This window comes from Apodemus sylvaticus, chromosome 3 (genome assembly GCF_947179515.1).
Source record: "Apodemus sylvaticus chromosome 3, mApoSyl1.1, whole genome shotgun sequence".
Lineage (NCBI taxonomy): Eukaryota > Metazoa > Chordata > Mammalia > Rodentia > Muridae > Apodemus > Apodemus sylvaticus.
The window spans coordinates 77,793,259-77,820,854 of NC_067474.1; the positions used below are offsets into that span (position 1 = coordinate 77,793,259).

Sequence of the window (27,596 nt, forward strand, 5' to 3'; positions counted from 1 at the left end):
TTCATTTGCTTCCACCATTCCACCATCTACTGAATCAGCACATATATAATGAAAATTTTGTCATGTGCCAGGTAATGTATAGTATGGGCTGGACTAAACAGACCTAATAATTGTTCTTCTAGAACTAAGTCGGAGCGAGTACAATAATAGAAAATCTAAATCTATCTAGTAAAAAAAGATGATTAAAGAAACATATAGAAGATCTAGAAGAGGATCCAAGAGCGGGACACACCCACATAGAGAAGAAAGCAAGCTTTGTCTAGAATGTGATCTATTTCAAGATCATGTTGATGAAGAATTAGCTATGCTGTGATAGATTGATGAAAGAAAGAGAAGTTTTGTTTCAGCAAAGACAGACCTGGTATATACAGAGATTCTGTAGTTCAGGAATAGTAAGAGGTTGATTTTTTTTTAACGTTTTTTAAATCAGTTTTAAAATTTGTTTTATTTATACAAGTCTAATACCACTGTCTGTACTATAATACATGTACCATAATACACGTCTAATACCATTACAGTCTTCAGACACAACAGAAAAGGTCAGCAAATCCCATTACAAATGGTCGTGAGTCATCATGTGGTTGCTGTGAACTGAACTCAGGACCTCTGGAAGAGCAGCCAATGCTCTTAACTGCTAAGCCATCTCTCCAGTCCAGGATGGCAGGTTTAAAGAGCTGAGAAAAGGTCATGTTGGAAAAATGCAGGGACTGACAGTCAGGTGAGAGCTCTGGGATGATTTAATGTGGACAAAAGTTTACACTACACAGTGGATGCCTGTGAAGAATGGGCAAGAAGAAGAGCAAACAGTGAGGCCAAATGGGAAAAATGTGAGGATGAGGGGTCTGAGGGACACCAGCAAAAGAAATATAGCTAGAAGAGAGATGGGTGGCCTTAGTTTGAAGGTCTGGAATTACAGGCTAGTGAATTTGGATAAAGATGCATGAATGGGAAAAAGTGGTATTTGTGGGGCTTTGTCTATGAAAGAGTTATGCAAACATAAAAATACACATAGATGGTATTTATGTGACATTCACTGAGGAGTGTCACAGGGACATTAACAAAGAACTGTTTCTAACATGTTGAAGTGATCTCTTGACATCAGACAGGAGTTCGTAGTATTTCAAGGCCCACTCTACACAAAATGGATCTTCTTCTGTAAAGTCCCTGTAGGGCTTCTTGCCTCAGAGATCACACCCAGTCTATTAAGATGATTAATGTCCAGACTTGTCAAACAATTCACCCTCTAGCTGTGTGTTATGAACATTCTTGGAATTGAGAACTTAGTTACTTCCAAAGACCACAAGCCTCAAAGTAAAGTGCTGTACTTAGTAACAATACTATGGGCTCAAGTACTGGCTCAAGTTAGAACCATGTTAAAGCTCTATGAACTTGAATATATTATTTAACTTTGCTTCAGTATCCTGGGAAGTGTGGAGACAATGTTAGTACATACACCCCATAGGGTTGTTGTGTAGTTTAAAAGGTCTATTTCATTGAAAATTCCAAAAGAGATAAAAGTCAGTAATAGCTGATGACAGCAGTGGCAATGATGTGCTGCCCAACCCTTCCATGAATCTCCACTCAGGATAATGTCAGTGCATTAATGAGAGAATGTACACAGCAGTAGTACAATCCTTCCAGGTAGGTACTCCAAGCATGTCTAATATCCCCACCCTCCCAGCATGTGTCCCACAGACCTACAGATAACTGGACTCTCATCCTGAGCCTCTGCAAAGTTCAACCTGCTGGAACTGGGTCAGAGAGACTGTGTGAGGCCTCTATACCTATCCCCATTGGCCATTGCTTATTTAATGCCATTTGTCATTTTTCTTTGTCTACCCTAAGTCCTTACATAATGTAGGAAAGTAGAGGGAAAGTTTTCTTATGCATTCCTTTATTCAAGGGATCATTACAATAAGGGAAATTAGAGAATTGACCTTCATCAAAGAAAGTAGTTCCAGTGCTAATTAGAGGCAAAGTGTATTGAGAAACAGTTTACAATGAACGCAACCATATGAATAAGTGTATGCTGTTACAGGAACACTCAATGGGATGGAGTAAGAGCTGGCTGTGTAGACAGTATTCCATACATTCCCTTGACAATACAAAATGCATTGTGAAACTGAGTACATGTGCCTGATTCCAATGATCAAATTGGATTTCCTTTGATGCAGCAATTCAGCACTTAGGAACATGCCTGTCCTACAAAAATGGTCTGACAGGCTGAAGGAGTATCTGCCTAGCTCACTAAATCGGAAACAATATATTATGTCTGCTAACTCCGTGTTAGTGCAAAAATTAAAAATAATGGCTAATACAGCAAATAATAAAGTGAGTTTCATTATACTAAGCATATCCACATAATGTCATCTACAGAGCCTTCACAGGCAGGAAGGTAAGAATGCATAAGTGACAGGGGAGATGCTTTGGATACATTGGTTTTCAAAAGTATTAAATTCATTTAACACAACGCATTTGGATAATCTTCACCCCCAAGTCCTTCCCTTCCATCTACGAAGACCCACCCCACCTTCATGATAACAGAAAAGAACCCCATGGGCGTTAATACACATACACATACATGCATATGCACACACACACATACACACACAGACACACACACCTTATATATGCTGGGAAATACTAAAAGAATATGAATCAAACTATTATCACTTATCTTCTTTTCAGTCTTATTAGCAGTGGCAGGTGGGGCAAAGGTAGGAAGTTAGCTGCTGTTTTGTACAATTCCAACCTGTTTGTTCCCCTTTCCTTTGTTCCTCACTCTCTTCTTCTATTTTTATTCCCATATTCTGCCTTTCTTTCTTCTCCCCTCTCCTCCCTTCCTTCATTCCCACCCCTTCTTTCTTCTACTATAACTAGCACATATTTCTTTCAACATAAAATCCAACAAAAAAACCCTTTATTCTATTCTTCAATAGACGTATCCTTTATTCTATTGTTCAGTAAACTCACATTTGTTGTCCTAACTTCATTATGCTTCCATGCATAATCTTGATAGGAAGTTTAAAAGGGAAGAGGGAGATTAGAATTGAAATGCTTGAGTTTCCTTTTGTTTTAAGTTTAGTGATGAATATTCATTTATTGGCACAGCTAAATGTTCCACAACTCACTCACTTGATATTAAAGGTGATGGACAGTAAAAGTATCACAGAACTTCCATATCACAGGCTCAAACTAGTCCACATAAACATAGCAAAACAAAACTAAGCAAAACAACAACAACAATAACAACAACAACAACCAAACCATTCAATCTTTGTGCTAGGGCCAGATCATAATTCCACTGTTGGACAGTAGGAAGATCAGGAGAATATCATGTGCTGGATGGGCACACAGCACAGGGCATGACTACCCAGTAGTATCAGAAGAACATTTCTACATCTAACAGTGGAAAGAGTCATTTTATCACATTCCATTGGAACATTATTTCTCCTCAATATCCTTGAGCCCATTCAACCCCAAGCAGTTGTCACTTTAAAATTGTCTCCTTTCAGATTTTGTACTCCCTCCTGCACATTTGAGCTCAAATTGAGGTTGGTACAATTCAATCTGGCTGAGGCAATTTAATGCCAAAGGCAAATTGCAAGAATGAAATGTGCATATAGAATTAACCTCTGGCAATATAATTTCAAAATACTGTAGGATCATTTTGCATCCCTAATTATTATTTTTATAATTACACATACTTATGGGGTACAGTGTAGTGATTCAATGCAGGTATATATGTACAATGATAAAACAGAATAATTTATATTTCTTTCTCCTTAAGGGTTTGTCTTTTGATTTTGAACCTTGAAATAACACTCTCTTAATTCTTTGTAAATACCTAAGGAATCCTTGTAAGTTGTAATCATCCCTTGTTCCTTAGAACATATGCACTTATTCTTATCCTTTATCAGAACTGTATTCTGATACTCAGTGCTCATAGACTTCCCAGCCTCTTCTTATTGCTAATACTTTGTACCTTCTAAAGAACAGACTTCTATGGTTCTCTTTGGCCAAAGGCAGAAGAGCTCAGGCTTGAGCTGCACTGATGCATCTAGGTCTTTGTGATCTGATAGTAGAATTTTCCATTTCTAGTGGACTAAGGAGGACCATGGCTATACTGCTGAGGAACTGCTTCTAGCATTTTTCTCCTCAAGGACAGATTTATCTCTTTGTGATAGTGGGACTTGCAAGGGAAGTGTTCTGTTTTCTTCTTGCCAGCCTTTGTTCTTGCCTTCCATTCTTGTACCCATGTCCCATAATCCTGACAAAGAATTATGAGGGTATGCTGAAAACAGGGAATCTGAAGATGTGGAGACACATCTTGACATCATGACATCATTCCTACCAAGTCAGTTTGTTTAAAGACATTCTACCAGTAAGCTGAGGATTGGAATACAGTGCAGTTCTGCCTCTCGCACTGCCTACCTCTCAGGAATCAAGTATTTTGACACACCTTTGTAACACTGATGTTTAGATTTCTGAGAATTTGAGATTAGCTCTTGTCTGAAAGAGTTCAGTTTGGTAAACAAAAACAAACAGAACAAGAAAACAAACAAGCAAACCACCAGAAGAAGATTCCCCGCTAAGCCATTATCAAATATGAGGTCTGAAAGGAGCAGATACGGAAGCACCTTAGCAAACAAGAAGACTGGAACCATCCTTCAACTTCTGATGAGTGAGCCCAATTCTACATTATTCTGTCTTCTGCTATGACAGTACTAATAATCAGGATCTTCCTCTCTCTTTGAGCAGAAAAAAAAAGTATGGAACTGGGAATGGACACATTTAATCCTCTTTAAGAAACACAAAGCTTAGGATAAGCCAAGCTTTCAGGGAAATGAGTTATTATCTGGATGCATGATTCACTCTGATCATGGCATGGTAGTCAAGAAAATAACTTTCTACAGCAATGGATATTTTTCTTGAAGATTTGGGTATTGAATCTCTGATCTCACCTCTGCCACACCCTGGCTATGTGACATGGAGATATCTGTGGTTTCATTCAAGGTTTGGAGATGCCTTCCTAACCATTCTGTAACTTAATCTTCAGGAAGACTCCTATTCTGCTATCTAAGGGCAGCACAGAATTTCTATCTTATATATCATCATTCCAGGTCTAATACAGTATGTAGTGCATTGGAGCTACTTTGAAGAGAGATGAAATGAGTGACAGTAACAGTCAGCAGGCTTGTGTAGGGGAAGGGGAGGCATTGACTGCAAATCTTAGACTTCACATGTTATAACTCATTGAAGCCTTACACTCCCTCTGCAAAGTAGAACGTTTGTAGCCATGCCATCTGGTAGGAGATAAATGTGTAATTTGCCTAGGTTCACAGAAGTGGCAATACTGCATGTGGCAACCCTGTTTCTGTTATAATACCTACTTATAAACACTGGGTTGTAAGTGTAGACTACATCATTTTAACATATGATGATAGAACATCATATGGTTATATCTCCATACCAGGGAGGGCTAGAGAGAAGAAAGAAGTGGGCATGGAAGAATACAGGAAGAGGAAGACAGCTAAAAAAAGCAATAGTGGGCATCTCCCCCCACTCTAAGATCTTTCCTCTTTCCATCTCCATGCTAGAGACTATGTTGGGGGTGTGGGCTGTGTCATTATGCAAGCGAGAGGTGAAAGTTCTATGATGCTCAGGACTGGAGCATTCCCAGATGGACAGGGAAGAGTGTCTGCCTAGGTGTAACACTCAAGATATGAAAAATGAGAAGCTCCATCCAGAAGACAGTTCCAGGATGGTGAAATGCCTGAAATGTATTTTGCTCAAGAAGGCTGAAGAGGCTGATTTACAGAAGTAATGTGCACTTCCTATTTTTCTCTTGTCAGAATTCCCAAACAAATTCAATTTCTTTATGGACACGAAGTGCAAAAACATAGTTTTCAAGGTTTATGGGAGGAGAAAAACAACCTTCTAATAAGACTGTTCAGAAATAGGACAAGATATCTTTTCAGAGATAGTGAAAAGACTGTCAAGGGTGGTAGTTAAGAAATATTCAGAGGTATTGGACTACAGACTCTCTGGTGCCCTCAAAACCCCAGGTATTGGTTTGATATTTCTGTCACTGGTGAAGAACCAAAAGAGATGGTGTTGTAACTTAGCAGAGTGATGGGTTTAAGATCCATAATGACTAATCTCAAAAGACCCTGGATATGTCCCAAACCCCTTCACCTCTCCCTAAGATCCTAGAAAGACAGAATGTTAAAAGGGCTCACCTTTCTTCTCAAATTCCACGTTCTCTTCTCCTGGCCTTCCCAAGCTGTCCAGGGCATGGGTCATCTGGCTACCAAATTCATCCTCACGGGAGACATGATTGGCCCGTCTAGGTGGTTCCTCTTCCTCTTCATAATCATAGTCATCCAGGATGGGTGTTTCCCGGATAGGCACACCAATGACTGAGTTGTGTGCCTGAAGTCTGGAGGAGCGGAAGCTCTCCCTGGCCTGAGGACCCAGTAGAACTGACGGGATGTAATGAATCTCATGTGTAGCTTCTGTACTTGCACTCTTCTGTGGAATGCGCCGGCGCTTCTGCCAGCGCCTCTGGGCATACAAAGCCACTGTGAACACCAGCAGCAGGAGGAGCAGGGCAATGAGTCCACCCTGGAGGAGAAATAAAGAAGGGCAAAGAAATGGGCCACTGGTTTGTGGATAATACACCCAGATTGCTTCCCTATCTGCACCAATTAGCCTGGGTTCATGGGTTCCACCATTGATAGATTTATAGGGAGAGCGACTACTTCCCAATCCAGACTTTTTTCCATTAACAACCTATGAGACTCTGAGGAAACTTTGACTTTTCTAAGCTTTAATTCCATAGCCATCAAGGATGAATAAGAGTCTCACTCTTCCTTCTTTAAAAGTCTGATATGAAGACAAAAAGATATCAGTAACAGCCATGTTAGACCAATCTACCTCGTTAAATGCAGATGGCTGCTTTCATGTTTCTCCTCCCAGCTGAGCAGCCCCAGGACAATCCATCACACTCTCTCAGCCTTATTTTATTATCTACAAAATGAGTTTCCCAAAAGCTCCAGAAATAGTAACATTCCATACACTCTATCACAACTTTCAGATAGTATTAGATTGCATTAACCAAATCCAAATATTTCTACAGTCTGTATTTCCTTCATTTTCACTCCTTTAAATCTTTGATTTTTAAAAAAGAGGTCTGGGAAACAAAGTAGATACTTACACAAACATGTTTGGAGAATTACTGTATGAAAAATGAATGAAAGCAAAATATCCCAAGGCTCCTTTTATTTCCCAAGGCTCCTTTAATCAGAAACTTACGGTAAATTGAAGTTCATTTTCTCTTTAGCCCCTCCTACCTCGGGTATTAGAAATATGGCCCATGTCTGACTGTAACTTAACTGACTTGTAAAATTCATGAAATGAATCTGTCTATGATTTTCTGAGGACAGAATAGACCCTAAATAAGCATTTGTCTTCCAGGTCCCTGTCAACAGTAGAGAGCAGGAGTTTTATACTCTCCTAGTCTCTCCTAAGTCCCCCAAATGTCAGAAAAACAATCTCTCTTTTTTTCATTTTGTATTATGTTTCAACTTTTTGAGATTGAGTGCCTCTTAGTTCAGTTCTGTTAGTGTGTCTAGAGAGAAGGTGCCTCCAGTGGATACTATTTAAAAGTCTTAATGTCTTTTCACTAACTTGGTCCCTATATCTTGATGATTACACACATATCAAACACTAATATGTTCTTTTATATCAGATCCCTAATTACTACAGTAAATATATATGCATCCTCTCTCAAATGGGTAGGACTGGAAGGTAGCTGGGTGTAAATTTGGGGTGGGAGCATTATAACAGGATGGAAGTCTTGCCTTGAGTTTAGCAATGATCTATATAGTAAGGTGCCAGGAATATTTTCCTAGATGTCACAACTTAGAAATCAATAACATAAACTGATCAGACCCTTACCACTACTTCATGACTTTATTTAGATATACATATGTATAAATTTTCAAGTATATGTAAAGCATATGAGTCTAAAGCTTCTTTGTAGAGGGAGATATGATGAAAGTTGAAGGTTGTGGAGAACATATCAGAAATTGGCTGCTGGTAAACATGGGCTATAAATATTCCTCTGTCAGGGCACCTGCAGGGTTGTATCAATACAACTAAAAAGCAAGAGAATTCATTGCAAACTGGAGGGCCATGCATAAGCAGGAGTCCTTTGAGAGAACCTCTGAACTACCTCTGTCTCATTTGGACATTCTACTCAGGAAAGAAAAAAAAAAAACCTGAGTGACTCAGCAGGGAGAAATAGCCACTGAGTCACCAGAAGTGGCTAAGGTTGCTAGAACTGACCCATGCTAATGGCGCCACATTCCAACTCCAGCTTCTTTCACCAGGGACAAGTGAAGAAAAAGAAAAACCAATTGATGTCATCAAGAGCTGGGGCATCGAGCCTCTGAGCACACAGCAGAGCAAATCCAGACACTGGTGGCCAAAAAATTCTTGCAGGACAAAAAAAGCATCATATAAGGAGGGAGGAATATTGGGTGGATAATTGCAAATTTTAATAAAGCAAGTTAAAAGTTCTAAGGCTGGTATACTGAGGTCCTTAGGTCTCAAAGTCAACCTAACGCCACATCCAATATGAGGGGGAACATCTTTGTTTTGTTTTGCTTTTTAAGATAAAGTAAGAATGGTGAAGGGCTGAAAATCCACCCCCCCATACACAAATAGCAGTCTATTGGTTATCAGTTGTTTAGCATGAGTGTGTAAGTGCTCAAGTGTGTGTGGAGAAATTTGATTTACTTCTTTATGAGCCTGAGAATTTCACTATGTTCTCTGGGTAAGAGGAGGGAAGAAATGAATCCGCTTCTCTTCTTTATTCTTGCTTCCTCACCTGTCCTTCTGTGGGATTTGTCTCTTTTCCCAAATCCATTATTGAGAACACCCATAAATTCCCCCCAGTAGAGGCAGGCAAGAGCAAGAACATAAAATGTTAAAGACAGAGGGTTGTGACATGAAAAGCTTGTGTCCAGAATATGTGAGGTTCTGGCTCACTGCCTACTACTGGGTATGACAAGTGTACTACAAGGTTTATCTCCTTTAGCTCCACTAGGCTCCATAGGAAATGATTACTTTCACTGTGAAGATTTATATTAAGAATTTAAAAAGACAACACATTATCTGAATAAGAGATATCTGCCACAGACTGTCCACAAAATAGATGCCTCCCTCCTTTAGTTTCTCTATTCCTCTACTCTAGAACAAATCTTTTCACTCTGTTGCCTTGGGACAAATGTATCTTCTAGTTCCCCTAGACTTACAGAATAACATCTAGACTTCCTACCCTGATACTCTAGATGTTTCATGACTGCATACTTTCTTTCTTTCCATGCTTCTATTCCCTGCAAGACTCACTTACCCTGCCTAGCATATCTCACCATAGAGACAAACTGACTGATTAACCTATCGCCAAAGTATGATGGTCCCTTACATCAATTCATTGTTGCCCCTGCCTAAAGTAATCTTTCACTCTACAAAGTGCACTGAATAATGTACTTCAAAAAATGTGCCCTCACAGGACCTCAAGGGGTGACCTCATTTGGAAATTGTAACTTTGTGGATATAATTAGTGAAGGTGAAAGCATATTAAATTAGAAAAGACCCTAAACAAATTGACTGGTTTCCCATTAATAAGAGAGAACATAGAAGCAAGGACACATAGAAGGAAGGTAAGGAAAAGACAAAGACATAAATTAGGTTGACCCAGATGATGGTCATGGAATATCACTGGTCCCTGGGCTTTCCGCACAAGCTGGGGTAGATTCTTCTAATAGAGCTTCTGATAATAGTGACTCTAGGTGGCATCTTTTTGAGGATTTCTTCAGCTATGAGACAATAATTTTATTTTGTTTTAGGCCACCAAGCTTATGATAGCTGTTTTCCCAAACATAGTCCTAGAATCTCTAGGAATATTATCTGCTCATTATAACTCTTCCTACCATACTCTTCATCTTAGATATTATGTCTTCTGAGAACATCTTCAGTGCCATTACAGCACCATGAATAAACACTTAAGAAAGCAAGAAAGGGGAGAAACATTTATTGTGCCTATGGTTTTAGTTCATGATAGCAAAAGCAAAGTTTCTCACTTTGGCATCCAGGGAGCACAGAAAATGACCAATCTCTCATTTTTCTTCTTTCCCTGCTGAATTAAGCCTCTTATGAATCACCCTATAAGATACAAATGGTGGTGTGATTTACACATTCTCATTGGAGTCAAGTCTGTGATTGACATTAACTATACAGGACCTTCGCCTCTTTGTTTCCAAGTGTTGCAGGGATCTGACTATACTGCATTCAACTGATGATTTTAGGCCATCTTTACAGACCAGGTTGAGAACTGCTATTTCCTAGTCTATGGTGTAATGTAGAATATGTTGTAAGAAACATCCCAGAGCCTAAACCTGTTCCTAGATACATTGAAGACATGTAAGTATGAGGCCTTGTCAGTAATTCTATCACCCACATAGGACATGATCATACATTCTATGTCACTTTAGATGCTCTACTTTTTCTCTGAGCACCTTTACCTAGTGTGCTTACATATACAATATGAAAATGCATAAATTACAGTGTCTAGGGACTAAAAAATACCCCCAAGACACCCTCCCAAGTGAGAGCTATCAGAAAAGTCAGAGTTGCGTTGTCATTCTGCCTGACCTCATTTTCATCTATTTCTCATGTTAGAATATCCAAGCACAGGAGAAGAAGCAAGAGAATGGAAAGAGGATAATATGGGAAATGCTTTATTTGACAATGTGTCATTCGGAAACTGATTATTTCTGTCTCTGGCCTTTTTAATATTCCCTCACAATGGCCAAGCCGCAAGGGGATTTGGTATTCTAAGTCTGGATTTATAATACTCTGTTCTGCAGTGATAAGAACACGGGCCTTTAATCCTCAGAGCTGTGAACATGCATATTCTCCCAAGTAATGGCCTTCCCTTCTTGCCACTTGTTTCAGGTCCCTGGCAAGCAGCCGCACGATAGGTTTGAGCAGGTGACCCATTGGATATTCTATTTGGCCAAATGCCTAGTGACAGCGGGAGTATAGTAGGATGGGACAGGCTTCCAGGTCCTCTGAGAAGTTACTCTGGGGCTTCTGTCTATGCATAAGCTGTAATGATTATAAGAAAATACTCCAATCCCTTTGTGGTACATATAAGGAAACTGTTTCTGTCACAGAGAGAAGAAAAGTGCTTTGACCAACAGCACAGAATGCCCTACAAAGGTTTTACAGAAAGTGTTTGCAGACAGTCTTCACCACAGCTGCTAATAAATTTGTCAGTCAAGAAAATGTGCTTGATGAAAGAGGTTCTGCAAGCTTTCCCCTCTATCCTGTCCCAGGTCAAGATAGCTTTTACTGTGATCATTTAAAGGAATGCTAGATGACCTTTTTTCCTTTATCTCTCCTCTTCCTAGTTCTCAATTCATTCTCCTACCATACCAAGAGCTGGTAGAAACAGATCCACTTCGCCTCCCACAGACTCAGCTGGAAGTCTGTGGTATGAAGTTCAAGTCCTTGTCACACAGGCAGGACTCCACCTTTGTGAGTAAAATAGTGTCAAATGTACTCTTTTGACACATCCATGAGGACTCAGCAAGATTATTTTTGATGTAGGTTGGTAAAAACATGCTGTGACTGTAGGAAGATCATGGTGTATGTGGTAGGGAGACAGAAATCAGGGAGGTCACTGAGGGTTCTCATGGAATGGTAAAATGTTTTGAATATGGGATAAATCTGTGCCTCCAGGGCTGTTTGGAATGAGGGGAAGTTATACTTGTTATAGCTAGGAGTGGTATAGGATTTGTATTATCATCTAGTGAGTAGAGGCCAGGACAATATAGGGAAATATCCTAAACTTACAGGAAAGTCATTTAAAAAATGTATTTGAGTCACTAATACCAACAACTGAGAGTGTTTGGTTTAAGAGAGATGATGAAAACTAATCTAAACTAAGCCTGTGGAGGTGTGCAGCTGACTACTGGGGTTTCTATAACATATACATAACAGAATAGGGAGGTTGATTGACAGTAAAAGGGGAGGAATAAGGAGGTAACAATGATGACTGAGGTCTGGATTCTTTCTATCTTTGTGTCAGAGAGGGACCTATCTAATTAATGATTTCCTGACTAATACCCTATGTTATGCAAGATTCTAGCCCATAATCAAGTGAAAGACATTTGCATGCATAATCAATTTGCTAAAAGAAGATAAATATAAATAAAAGATAACTTGTATATAAATACACATATTCACATCTGTAACTATGTACCCACACCCCTCTGTATGTGTATAATTAGTTATATTTATCTACATTTATTTCTTTGCCTCTAGGGAGATATTGGCTGACCTGTTTAAGAGGGACCTATTAAAGAAAATAAAAGGTGCTTTGCTTTTAAATAAGTCACATTATTTATCATGTATGTCTTAGATGCATATTTTTTCCCAAGACAGTACTGAAGAGGGGAAAAATGTAGAAATGCATGTGGTTCTTTGGAAAGTATTCAACCTCCATCTATTGCTTTACAAATTATATATCCTTAGTCATTTTTAGGCCATATCAGAAAAGGAGCTAAGTCTTCACATAATCTGAATTCTATGGACAATAATTTATCTACTAGACTGGAAATAATAAACACTCAGGTATGAGGTACTGATCATAACCCCGACAGAAATGGGTGGGATTGGCTCTACTATATTTTAGTTGTGGGTAAGCCAGTTAACTTTCATCCTTTTTCATCTACAAAGGGGGTTTCTAGCATGTAACTGAAAAGTAATGGGGGGAACTCAATCAGATCATGTAACAACATCTGTAACAAAATGAGTTGCATTTAGCAGATCACAGGAGATAGTAGCATCCTTACTGTTGACTCAAGACTCTATTTCTCTTAAAATATTAAATATGAGGTATTGATGATTTCAGTTTTGCCAGACAATGTAGTTTGTGGAGTCCCTTGCCATGCTGGCTCTTCTCCAGTGGCAGACACCATGTCATTCTGTCATTTACATAGCCAAGCAGATATAATATTCATAAATTGCATATTTCTCAGGATCAATTCCAGTATCTGACACTAATTATGTATCAATAGAAATATGTATATTTCTATGCTGAGAATCAACGAATGGAAAGGCCAGGTTTTCATAATGATTAGGAATGGTACATGGTCCTAGTAGATCTTCAGTGAATTGTTTAAGGAATGAATGAGTGAGTCCATTAAATATACTTCTCTGAGGATAGGTGGTTGAAATACACCTAAAACTGTCTGGCAATCCTTCATCTGTATGTAACAGGATAATCCACACAAGCTATTTAGCACAAAACAGTATGCTTCTCCATATCCTTAGTTTGCCTCTCAAGTTCTTTCAGATCCTACCCTGAAGCATGGATAATGGGGACAGAAGAAGATGAATTTTCTTCCCAAACTTTTATGTCACTGGGATAAACAGATCAACCCTCTGTGGTCAGGGAGTGGCTCTGCCTGAATTCACTGATCTGTTCATTCACTGCACTGCTTTAAGGACACACCTAGAAACCGTCAAGTTCAGAACTTTTCACTCTGTCATCAACCAGTATTCTGGCCTTAATAAAGTCTCTCTGCAATGATTAAGTTTCACAGCTCTCATATGACAATACCAACACTCCCCCAAATACGTTGTGGTGGAGATTAGATAAAACTGTACAGTATATTCTCTTTTTAGACAAGATCTCACCATGTCCTCCAGTTCTAGCCTGGAACACACTATGTGTTATTCATGCTGGCCCCAAACTCCCCATATTTTTGCTCAAGCTTGTAATTGTACCACCTTGCTGTTTTATATTGACCATGTGCCAAACCATTGGCCTGGATTTAGACATGCACAGATATGCCCTTGAAAACCTTGCAGTTGTTTGAGGGAATAGATATGCAAGCAGATAATTACTACCAAGCACAGTTTGATAAACTTTATGCCAGGGGGAAACCGTGAGAGGCAAAGGGTTTCTCACAGCATCCAGTGCAAATCATAGAGGGAGTGGGAATAAAACATACTTCCCTGTAACTCCAATTAAAGATAAATTAAAAGGGAAGAGGACTGCCTATGCAATCAAATATATTCACATCCAAAATGGGACTGAACTGCTACAGAGCCCACTCAGCGGCACAGTGGGTAAGAGTAGGAACGTCCACGCTGTCATTTAACAGTTGGAAAGCCTGACATTGGTCAAGGCACTTTTTTTTTTGAGTCTGCTCTTTGATTTGGAAGTGAAAAACAATAGTCTTGGAATGACAGCAGTGTGAAGATGAAATGAACAACTGCACAAAATGGATCTAACACATCAGTGCTCATAGAATGATGGTGTCATGAATTCTGGCTTAGGAAAAATACACCGAGGAAGGAATCACCCTAGTCTGCCTCCTGTCTCTTAAACACTATGGAAGCCAACAAAGAATCCATGCCTCATATTCCTGATTGTTAAAAAAAAAAAAACACAAACAAGACGGCTGCAGCAGCCAAATAAGCTAGGCATCCATAACTTCATTTAGCAATTGAGTATAGTAAGCCTCCAACAAGGCACTCTGCCCGAATTTGCAATATTGTTTAGTGGCAGAGCAGAGATTTGATTTTAGAATCTGAATCTATCTGCTGTAAGTTGCTGTGATCATCCTGAAATTGTCACTGTCATAGAAGGTATGGTTGGAAGGAGGTGGTGAGCAGACCCCTCATCCTTCACACAGTATCTCAGTCCAGACTCCCAAATCCACAAAAGCAATCCTACTCCTATGCTACCCATCAGCACTATGCCAGTTACAGAGATTTCTGAAGTAGGAATGTAGGCTACACCTCATTCATGTAAAGTAAGTTTCCTGGGCAAGTGGCTTGCTCAGTGCATAATCAGTTTGATGCTTGCCTCTTTATAAATCATAGTGACTCAGAGTAAATGAGGTTTGGTATGGCAGCAGGGCAGGGGAAACCTGCTACTGGGACTGTGTTGATGTGTATAGTCTTCTCATTGTAGTCCCTTCGAGTAGGACTTTTCACCATCATTCAATCCCAAGACTTCTCTCCCCTTATCTTTATTTAACTCCCATTATAGCATGTACTTTTCCATGTACTTGAATATATTACATGCTAATGTGTTCAAATTTTTGTACCCAAATAAAAATGGAATTAGATTATTAGCAAAAAGATGATTTATTTTCTTCCTAAACATCAAAAGTACTACTTAGTACACTATTGACTTTTAACAAATATTTTTGGATGGTGATCAGGAAGAATAGATTAGATAATAGGCAGAAGGTTCCCCAAATATCTACTAGCCTCTTGAGCCTAGGACTGTGCTTGAGTTGTTCCAGAATCCTATCCTCAGTGAGAGACTAGAGCATACTTAAAGGATGAAAAATATAATGGTTTTAATGCCCCATTGATTTCTGGCAAAGGCATTTAGTCTATAGGAAGTATTAGGAAGCAAATGTGTGTACCTGGCTAACTTATATCTGATGTTGGAGGAAAACAAAGAAAGAATGAAAAAACATCTTTCAAATTCCAAACTTTGTAAACTGCTGCAATTTCCATGTATGCATCAGTATAGAAATATGGAAATAACGGAGATTTTCATGAACGAGTGCAGCCGGGAAGTAGCTCAGAATTTGTATCTAAATCTTAACTGATCATCTATAAAGCTCTGGACCAGCCTGTTTATTTTAATCCTTGCTATTTCCATCTTTTCCCCTTTCCAAGTATGTGTGTGTATGTGTGTGCACGTGTGAGTGTGTGTGTGTATGTGGGTGTATGTGGGTGCATATATGTATGTATGTGTATGGTATACATGTGAGTGTGTGTATACATGCATATTAACAATTTCACATGTATAGATGGAGGTTACAGTGTGACACTCAGAATTGTCTTATATATTGAGGCCCAGTAACTTAAGCCCCGAGCTCACTACCTCAACAAATTGAGATAACCCACTTGCTCTGGTGATGCTCTGCCTCTGACTTCTGGATGTTAAGATTAGGTGTGGGCTACTCTGCCCACCTGACATGTAGGTGAATAATAGGAAACTCGATTCTGATTATCAAGTGCTGTGCTGATTGAGCCTCCTTCCAGCCCTGCCACCTTGATTTTCTAGTTTAAAAATGGTCGGGTTGACAAGCCTCTCCGTGCAAAGAATCCCCTGACACTGTTCTTGGTTATATAATAAGTGTATGCTGCAGAGTGGTTTATATATGATTCTTAGTACAGAAAGTATAGTGAAAGATGGAGGAATCAAAACACCACCCATAACTGGCAGAGATAACAGCAATGCCATATATCTTGGGAATTTCCACTGCTTCTGATGTTTCTATCATCTGCCCATCTAGTTTCTTCAAAACCCATTACTGGGCACACAATAGGAGTCTTGTTAGAGGCACTTTTGGGATGCCATTTTTGGTCATTGGTGATGGAACTGTCAATTGTCTTTAAGGCCTCGGGATCTCTCCCACTGAGACTGATCAGGAAATCCCCAGGACAGTTAGTTTTCAGGGCAGAGAGTCAAGACTGGCATGTTCAGGAATAATAAAGGAAAAAGACAACAGACTCAACAGGAGGCCAGGAGGCTAGTGGTTACAGGGGAAGGGAGCTACCCTGTTCCAGATTGGGGGGAGGTAGGATGCTTCACACTTTTTTCTCCACCTTCCTGTATTGTCTCACCTTACTTTAAATGTGTATGTATATGTGTGTGTGTGTGTGTGTGTGTGTGTGTATGTGTGTGTGTGTATGTGTATATGTATGTGTATATGTATGTGTATGTGTATATATCTTGTATTTCCTTGAGAACCTGATGTTAGCTAGTTACTTTGTTGTGGGTGGTACATGTGTATATACAAGGGTGCACATGTATATGCCTGCATTTATGGAGGTCAGAGGTCAAAATCAAGTATCTTTATCAATCTGTACCTACCTCATCTTTTGAGACAGGTTCTGACCTGGAATCCATGATAATTTTAACTTGATGTCCTTAACCACTGACATCTACAAGTGTCTGTTTCCAATCCTGACAGTTGAATGGATATGAATTCTGGGTAGCACAAAATTCAATCTGTTATTCAGAAAAAGAACTATTGGGTCTGTTATTCAAATCTATCAGTCTAGGAGGAAATCATAATATAAAATGCAAAAAATTTCAAGTAGGAAAAAAATGGCCAAGAGAAGATGGTAATAAGGCCCACTTCTTTACTCCTGGTATACATACAAAGCAGAGGACCAAACAGTTCAAGCATTGTAAGGAGAAGACATTAGGACTCAGGAGCAGAAATTCCACAGAGAATTCTTAGAACTAAGATAAGCAAAATAAGCAAAAGTACTTTTTGCAGAAAAATTCACTGTCTGCTTACAGTCCTCTCAGATTTAAGAGAGAGTACTAAGTATCTGCAAACTGTCCTAGTCCTGAAAATCTCCTCTTCTTTATCTAACCTGAAGAATTCATCCAGGAAGCATGGTCATCAGTTGTCTGGAGATAGCTTAGGTATGAGAAAGCACGGTATTTGATTAAGGGAGTTCAAATCTCACCCATGACAGCTTCTGAACTAGTGTTCACAGGTAGGCTGATTTTTTTCTCTGAATTTCATTCTCTTCTCTGCGAAAGTGCATCTGTCATCCAATCTGATTCTCCAATTCACTGAAGGAGGCAGATAAGGTTAATGATCTCCTGCATGAAGTTATCTAAATAAAGTGAATGAATATTCATCTGCATTGATTTGATACATCAAAAAGAAAATGTTTGTGGGTTATAGGAAGAATAAGTTGTTCCTTGACATTGGAAATTTTGGGGTACTTTGCAAGAGGAGAGATAGAATGAGGGAAGAGATAGAAATAGGGGTGAGCAGAAAAGAAATTGGAAAGAAAGATCCCTGTCCTCTTGGTCCAGTTCAAATGCCTTAGCCAAGTATGTCCAAGAAAATTCTTTTATCTTGGTCAAATATTTTTCCTTGTTCTCTGTCTGTGTCCCAAGGCTTTCAACTTAGGTTTGAGGGCAGAGGGGCACAAAGCAACAAAGAAGACATGGGACGAGGCCTCAGGACTCTCTTCATTTCTCCTCTGGAATGGTTCTGACTAATATTTCTGTTTTGCAGACAATGAAGGCCACATGATAGGGTATCAAACAGTGCTGACCCTGACTGGGGAAGAAGAGATCTTTGCCATAGCCCTTTGCAGAGCTCTTCACATCAATAAGAATAAAACATTAGCCATCATCTGTTTCAGTCTTTTTCTCAACTTTCAAGCTTTTTTGAATTTGTATGAAGGGTTACAAGAATCCCTGAAACCTAATATTCATTAACTGCATCAATAGAATGTTCTCAGTAAATTGCTGTTAATATTATGATACATAGAAATTTTCAAGCTAGAAATTTTTCTCTCCTCTCCAAGAGCATCTACACACCCCCTTTTAAGCAATGTACTTTCAGAATTTCACAACAATGCAAAACAGGTGCAAATCCCTTCCCTGGTATTTTGTTTCTCATTCATTGTTTAGAAGAGGTGGGTCCCTTTTGCCTGTAGCATTCATCCCTGACATGTGTGGAAACCCTGGCATTATTCTTCACCCTTCTGTGTCTATGACTGGTATGTAGAACTTCTCCTTTTGCTGTTCACCAGGGTAATCCATGGGGTTGACTGTCCTTCTGTGGGGCAGAGCAAGCTGAGAGCCTCAGGAGTAGATGGTAATTGTGAGGAGAGGCTGTTTTCAATTCCTACGGACAGTGCCTCCTCACTCAAAAGCAAAATATCATAGAAAACTACTGAACCTTGATAACTTGGGATCAGGAAAACTAGAAACTGAGTACTAAATCTGTTTAATGAGACATTGGGAGAGTGACTCAGCCTCTCATAACCTATATTCTTTATCAATAAACTAGCAAGAAGAGCTAACCTGACCTGACTCTTAGGGTAAATGAGAGTATCAGATTGGATGACGGATGTGGAAAATTACCAAGTGTTATGTACATATGTAGATCAGGCCAAACACAATTACAACATACTCTTAAAACTATCACCGTATGTCCTGGCTAGTTTTATGTTAATTTGACATAAGCTAGAATCATTGAGAGGAGTATGTTTTAATTGAGAAAATGTACCCATAAGATTAGCCTGAAGGCAAGCCTGTAGAACATTTTTTTTTAAATTAGTCATTGATGTGAAAGGGCTCAGTCCATTTTGGCTAGGATCACACCAGGCTGGTATTCCTGAGTTCTATAAGAAAGCAGGCTGAGCAAACATTAGAGAGAAAGCCAATATGCAGCACTCCTCTGTGGCCACTTCATTAGCTCCTACCTCAAAATCCCTGCTCTGCTTGAGTTCCTGTCCTGACTTAGTTTCTAATGATGAACTGAAATGTGTGGCTTTAGCTGCATATAAAGGAGAGGTCAGCCTTGTCCGGCATCAATGTGAGGAGAGGTCCGTGGTCCTATGAAGGCTTCAAAGATGCCCCAGTGTAGGGGAATCGAGGGCCAGCATGGAGGTGGAAGTCGGTGGGTAGAGGAGCACCCTCATAGAAGCAGGAGAAGGAGGTATAGGAGACGGGTTTTCCAGGAGTGGGGGAAACCAGGTAAGGGGATAACACATGAAATGTAAATAATAATAATAATAATAATAATAATAATGATGATGATATAAAAAGCATACTGTTGAAATAACACAAAAGACAGGGAATATACATGCTGAAGAAGTTTCAATTCAGCCTTCATCATAGAGTTGAAACATTTTATTTTTGCCTATGTGAATAAGAGTCTGAAATAACTGCCATAATTTCTTTTAAAAAATAAAACAAGATATTCTAACTATAAAATGTTACTCAGAGTGCAATTCATCCACTATAAACATCAGATAACAAGAGTGACCAAAGAAAACAACAGCTTTGTGTTTTCTATCCCATTTGAGTCTACAGAGGCTCTTTGAAGGTAACTGTGAGGATCCTAATCCAAATCCAAGTTCTTATGTTACTGTTTCTGCCTTTTGTGCCACTGATACAATATATAGTAGATAACTTATGCTAATTAAGCACAGGCTTGATAGGCTTGCTCTATTATAAATGGTTGTTTTTATCCTTTTTATGAATAGGAGATACCTGTAAGATCCTATTTGGACTAACAACTCTGGGCTAAAAATGTTAATGTACCTTATCTCTGTGTAACAGGAGAGTATCTTTGGAGCATGGTGAATGCACAAGGCTGGGCATTGGATGGATGAGTTGGCAGAAGGAAAAAGGCCTCTGCCAATCCCTTTGTTCTACAGACCAGAGAAGGCAACAGACGTACCCAGCTGCCTAACACCAGTCTGAGAAGGGAGCCTGAGGCAGGCACAGATTGTATTTGGTTTGGAGGGGAAAACTAATAACTCGGCAGAGATAGCACAGATGTGTTTGGCATCGAGGCCACCTCACCCTGACACCCCCTCTCTTCCCCCACCATACCCTTTCCAGTGTCAGCTAATCCCTCCTGCACAAGCCATGTACCCCATACCATGCTGAACAGATGCTTAACAGTGGCTGGAGGGAAACCCAGCAGAGCCAGATACAACTTGTCTTGCTCAGCTCAAATCCCACTTTCCAAATGTCACAGTCCATGGGAGCTGAGAGCTCTTAAGGTTAGAGTGACATGGTTGAGTATATACAGCTTTTGAACACTCGCCTTTGAAAAATCTTTCTAAATACAAACTATATCAAATAAGTTGCTCCAAGACAAGCTAGAAGAAAAGCTATTCTTTTTTTATTCTTCTTTATTTTATAAAGAAGAAGATCAAGGTTGAGAGAGGACAAGAAAATTAGAACCTCCCTAAGTCAACTACGGCCCAAGGCAGAGGCAGGATTGGAACCTGGATGCTTACACGTCCATTTGAAGCTTTTGGTGAGATAAGAAACAGAAGAGTCAAAATTGGGCAGGCAATTTCAAGGATTTGCTCTTAACAATTGGCATTCACTGTTATGCAGAGCATTGTAAGGAGAAACAAAATGCTCAGTCGTGTTAGTAAGCCCCTATTACATGGCAATCACAAATTAAGTACTTTAAATAACTAAGACAGTCCTCACTGAAAATCAGTAAAGTTGGCATTAATGCATCCACTCTGCAAGAAAAAAAAAGCAGACTGAGAAATATGTTCCAGGTAATGTGTAGCCAGCCAAGTCACTGTTAGAACACAGACCTCTAACAGTAGAAGAGAAATTGAGAGAATTTTTCATGGACTCTAGAAGACTCTCTCCCCACCTTCAAGTGCATTGCTGTTAACTATAGGCTAAGAAAATATAAAAGCAAACAGAACCATCGTCACAACACAACAGGGCTATCTACACAGCTGGGGTAAGGCTATCCTGCCTTCAGTACCACCTTTGGGATGAAGATGATAATAACCGAGATTTCTCTCTGATATGCTGACTTTCACATGAGTCTAATGAATACATCAATCAACTCAGAGGAGCTCTTCATGGAAAGCTGTTAAAATGCATATACTCCTGAATTTCAGGGAAATCCTGTAAATTCTATGTCTAAGGTGAAAGTGGTACATGGCACTGTACCCTTGCCCTATCCCTCAGGTCACTAGGAGAAATGAATGCTTATGTCAGCTTTGCAAGTGAATCTCAGAGGCATCAGGTCACATTTTCAGGAAACTGAAGGTATATCTTTCAGATCTGACCCCATAGTCAGTAAATATGATCTAATCCAGCTGGGAGTAGTGAGGGTATGCCAGTACTGCAATAAAATTAAATCCCACTACAAGATGAAAACCAAGACATAGCCACCAACTAGGAAGCCATGCACAGCTGGAGCTCAGCCTCAGTGCTGATGGAACCCACTTTGCATTCTGCCTTTGATCATCTTCCAAATTCAAGAAGTATTATGTTCTTTTAAAAAACATGCAAATTTAAAGTGCAGAGAAGCCCAATGGACAGCGCTCTTTGCAGCAATATGAACTGGGCTTCGTGGTTATTACTGCTGATCACAATGGCTTTTCAGTCCTGAGAAAGACATAGAGAGAAGCTGGCAGTTGGTGGGAAACCATACTGTTGGTTAGCAACTTTTCTAAAACCTGTCATAAGAAAGGGGCTAGTGTTTAGGATCCTGGTGGAGACCCTTCAGAATGACTCTCATTTTTCACTGTATTCTGTTCTCCTTCAGGATAGAGGCAATATCTATTCTGGTCACTGTGTTGTATTGCTAGCACTTGTTCCATACTAGAGAGATTGGCATCAAGATTCAATAGGACATGGCAAGACCCAGTTCTTAAATGAAGCTCCTGCTTCTATTCCTGATACTAAATAAATGAATAAATGACTCTCTCTCTCTTTTGTCTCTGTCTCTGTCTCTGTCTCTGTCTGTCTCTCTCTCTCTCTCTCTCTCTCTCTCTCTCCCTAGTCCTACACTTCTGAAATGAATACGATGACACTATGTGATATGTGTTTCCTAGGAATATTTTGGGTTTAAAAAGTTAATCTATATTGTCTGATTAGACTGCCTTGCATCTAATAAGTGTTATATAAATATATATATATATTATATTTATAATATAATAAAATATCCACACCTAATTTTTAGAGTTGGATTATAAAACATAGAACAATACCAGTACTATGGAAGGCTAGGTTTAAACAACTTGTATGTATTATTTTCTTTTTAATTCTTTTTTTGTTTTGTTTTGTTTCTTTTGAGACAGTGTCTTAATATTTGAAATTCATGGCTACCTGTGAGTTGGAAATTCTCAGCATGGCCTCCAGAGAGATGGGATTGCAGACATGAACTGTAATTCTCCTTTATATTAATTAATTCTTTAAAAAGACTCATAAGATAGGTTCTAGTATCAGTGTTCATTTATTGTTGTTTTATAGATAAAACAATACATGGAACTTTTATTGAGATATTAGTTTTCTCAAGGGAAAATAAGAGAAATAGCGAAAAGTGTAGTCACCAGCAGCTCTAAATATTGACTAGCATCCATGAGCTATACTGTGCTTTAATGTGCTATACTGTACTTCCTGTGAATGCTTATAACAACTGGAATGGTGGAGCCACAGTACATTTACTGTTTTGGGTATATCCTCTCTCCAAGCCCCATAGAGACTAGTCATCTTTGGCTATTTCATCTTCCAGGAGATTCACAATTGTGTTTCTCCAAAAACCTGGGTCAGGGGATATGATGCTCTGAAATGGTGGTAGAACTGTCACTACGTGGTGACATTTTCACCCTCTCCTTCAAGTCTAGTTTGAACAGAAGAGAGTGTTAAGATCATGATACACAAATTCTGGTCCAGTAGAAGGAGGAAAGAAATGATAGGGTCATGGAGTTTCAGCCTCCACAGGCTCTGAGTAGTTGCTTCTCTAACTCCCAACGTCCCCTCAGATCTCTGACATGCGTGGCTGAGCTAAGGAAACAATCATGCAAAAAGCTGCATTCTTTCTGTAAGGAACCACAGAGTGACAGTGTGAAAACAGAGATGTAAGACACAGAATTCAACCCAAAGTTACTTTGATACTGGAGGCTGTTACATTTCATTAGTCAAGTCCCCATTTTTCTCAAGGCATAAGTTTCATCATACATTTAAAAAAGAAAGAGGATATCCAAGGGTTCCCCTCCCCAGCGCTGACCATCTTATAAAAGTATTCTGAACTAAGAAATTCTAAGTCAGTATCCCAGGTGCCGCCCATATCTCAGTGGGCCTTTTTGACTTTGAGCATTTTCAGGGATACACAAGAACCTCACTGCTTCCTGTCTATAGAGAAACCTAAGAGCTCTGGGTGTCTCTTTCACTGATTGTTGCTTAAGAAACTGTCATCTGAATATTAACTGAAAGGACAGGACACAGAACAAGATAAAACTCAACTTTCAAGACAGTTGGGTTTATTGACTAGACATTACTCTAAAAACATTAATCCATGAGGATCGATGTCTTTATAAAACAAATGTAGAAATAGCAAAAGAATATATATTTATATATATTTTGACAAATATATATATATATATATATATATATATATATATTTGTCTTAAAGAATATATATATATTCTTTAAGACAAAACTTAGATCTGGAGAAAGTGACCTCTTTTAGATTTTCATCTACCAGAGGAAAAGGAATATTGGTGACTACATAGGAGAACTGGAATGATAAAATAGTCTAATAGTCTAGCCAATGGGTGTGTGGAATCCTGGGTTCCAAGTAGAAATTCAAAGATACTAGCAATTATTCTCCAAGCTGCCATCTCTCAAACAGAAACACACAAACAAAAGGGAAATAAATGATACTCATTTTACATGCAAATTTGAAATTTCCTTTAGTCTTTCCCAGCTGTATGATATCTGATAATACACAAGGATGAATCAAGCAAAGTCTTCAGGAAACTTAGATGCATCACTTTATTAAAATGAAAACAGGCACAGAGGTTTAATTTGTCTTAATCAAGAACTATCTATCAGAAAAATAGTTTTAGGCTCAGATTCCAAATTCCAGAACTAAGCCTTTATCCACCTGTGCAATTAAAAGAATCTGCCCCATTTGGCTGAGAGCCCTGCTCTCTAGACAAAAATTCATCGGCCTTTGAACCTAATGCATCTAATGTTTGTTAGCATCTTCAAATCCAGGCATTAAACATTACACCTAAAGCACAAAGATGAATGAAAATGATTCCTTTTCTTGGGGCGGGGTGCCTATGGGGGATGAGCATGAAAAGGAGGTAGAAAACATATTCCCATGTTTATGTAATAAGATATTTCCTTCCTCCTTTGTTCACTAGCTCTCTGTCAAAGGCCCAGAGAAACAGACAGATGTTGCCAACATCTGGGCCACTATTGTTAGGGCAGCAAGTTGCTCTGGGCTGCCACTGGAGAAAAGAAGCTGTTGGGTGTTAGGAAGAATAATGAAGAGCTAACATTTGCATAGTGCTTTCTGCTGTTTCCAGAAACATCTCTATTCTATCCCACCCCCATTTATTAGCCAAAGGAACACAGACATACGCTCCCTGAAAGCTAAGTAAAATCATTTACATTTTGCACAGAAGTAATGGCTCCTACTTCAAAACATAATGATCATAAGATGCCAAAGGCCAGGTATAAAGATACATGAACCCTGAACTGATGCTCCTTGCATGTGTAAGACTTAGACATCAACTGCAAGTATAAGACTGAATGTAACTCCTGCAGATAGGAAGAGAGCACTTAGTACATGCTTATCAGATACTGGGCATATAATCTCAGGGAGAACCTTGGATAGGATCCTTCCAGAATAAAGAAAAGGTCATTACAGGGTAAAGCAATGTCCTCAGTGAAATTTGTTTGGCAAATTCTCAGAACATAGCCAGAGCTGAGTCAGACAAGGAGGAAAGAGTCACTAGATCAGAACATATCACAGCCATACCAAAGGCCAGACTGGAGAAGGATTAAGTGTAATTTCTATAGATCCAAAACAGACCCTGTGGCTACCCTTAGGGACACCTTGGAGACTTGCCCTTCAGAAAATAATTGTCTCCAGCTGTACTGTATTTTGATGAGGATCTTCCAGAAAGTTTCAAAAGATTATTAAAGTCAGGTCTCTACTTCTGTTTTAAAATACACTTATTAATTCTTTGAGAATTTCATACAATATATTTGGTTCATAGTCTGACTCCCCCACTTCTCTCCCTAATTTCTCCCATATCCCCTTTTCTGCTCCCTCCCCAACTTGATGTCCTCTTTTTAATTTTATTTTTTGTCTTTAAAAATCTTAAAATATTTATTTACTTTCTTATTTCTGTGAATTATGCCTTGTCTGTACGAATGTGTACTGCATGCATGTTTCATCCCTAGGGAAGCCAGAAGAGAGCATTGTATTCTCTGGAGCTGGAGTTTCAGTGGTTATGAGACATCGTGTGGGTGCTGAGAACTGAACTCAGGCCTTCTGTAAAAGCAAGTGTTCTTAAGCACGAGGCTATCTCTCCAACCCTCATTTTTGTTTTAATAGTGTACCTAGTAAAATTTGTGCTACAATACTAATGAATATGGGGACACTTATTGGACAGAAGTCACTATATAAGAAGCCACATTGCTAAGGCAAACTGACTCTCCCTAACCGAGAAGAGATGAGCTGTCCATCGCTCTTCAGTCAGGAGCAGGAGCTCATGAGCACCTCCCATGCTTGAATATTAAATGAGATTGATGTCATCTAGTCTAATACAGGCAGCCAAAACTGCTTTGCACTCATGAGGGAAACAGCCCTGTGCTAAACAGAAGATGTGTCAGTCCAGTCCTATGCAATCTCTGTCTCTTACAATCTTTCTTCCCTTTCCTTTTTTGGCTTGTTTTTTGTTTGTTTGTTTGTTTGTTTTTTCCAGACAGGGTTTATCTGTGTAGCCCTGGCTGTCCTGGAACTCACTCTGTAGACCAGACTGGCCTTAAACTCAAAAATCCACCTGCCTCTGACTCCAAGTGCTGGGATTAAAAGTGTGCGCCACCACTGCATGGCCTTTCTTCCCTTTCTTTTGCTATGGCTCCCACACCCTGAGGATGAAGGTTATATAGTGGGGATTATAGAAATGTACTATTTATGACTGAGCATTCCATTAACCTAATCTACATTTTTTTTAAAAAAAAATTATTTTTGTTGTTTTTGTTACACTCCAGATTATATCCCCTTCTGGTCGACTCTTGGACTGTTCCACATCCCATAACTCCTACCTGCCCCCCACTCCTGTCTCCTCAAGATTTTCTCCATTCCCCCCACCACATCAGACTTTATCACTCCCTGGAGGCTTCCAGTCTCCTGAGTGTTAGGTGCCTCTTCTCTTACTGAACACAGACTGGGCAGTACTCTGCTGTATATGTGTGAGGGTCTCATACCAGTATATCAGCTGGTGTATACTGCCTGGTTAGTGATCCACTGTCTGAGTTATCTTGACAATCCAGATTAATTGAGATTGCTGGTCCTCCTACAAGGTTGCCCTCCTCTTCAACTTCTTCCAACTTCTCCCTAATTCAACCACAGGGGTCAACAGTTTCTGTCCATTGGTTGCATATAAATATCTGCATCTAACTCAGCTGCTTATTGGGTCTTTGGCCTCAACATGCCCTCAGTCATGATAGGTCCCTTTTTGTGAGCACTTCATAGCGTCAGTAATATTGTCAGGCCTGGGGACCTCCCTATAAGAGGCTCTTCTCCATTTTAGTCTCTGCAGTTCTTTTAGACAGAAACAATTATGGGTCTGAGTTTTAGACTATGGGATGGCAGCCCCATCTCACACTTAATGCCCTGTCTTTCTGCTGGAGGTGGGCTCTATAAGTTCCCTCTTCCTACTTTAGGGCATTCCATTTAAGGTCTTCCCTATGAGTCCTGAGACTCTCTCACCTCCCAGGTCTCTGGTACATTCTGAAGGGTCTCCCCGCCTCCTACATCCTGAGGTTTCCTGTTTCCATTCTTTCTGCTGGCCCTCCAGGCTTCAGTCCTTTCCTCCCACCCAGTACTTGATCATGTCCCCCTCTACCTTTTCCCACCCAGAACCCTCCCTCCCCCACCCTGTGATTGCTTTCTTCTCTCTCCCAAGAGGGAATGAGGCATTCT

At 39.6% G+C, this 27,596-nt stretch overlaps 1 protein-coding gene across 3 annotated transcripts in view; it reads right to left on the minus strand.

Moving 5' to 3' along the window:
• The window catches only part of Astn2 (astrotactin 2), a 989,271-nt gene that overhangs the window by 759,322 nt on the left and 202,353 nt on the right, over positions 1 to 27,596 (minus strand). For all 3 annotated transcript variants that reach the window (XM_052176645.1, XM_052176644.1, XM_052176643.1), the window contains exon 3: positions 6,243 to 6,627. In XM_052176645.1, coding sequence (XP_052032605.1) covers positions 6,243 to 6,627 — 385 coding nt within the window. The remainder of the gene's footprint in view (positions 1 to 6,242; positions 6,628 to 27,596) is intronic.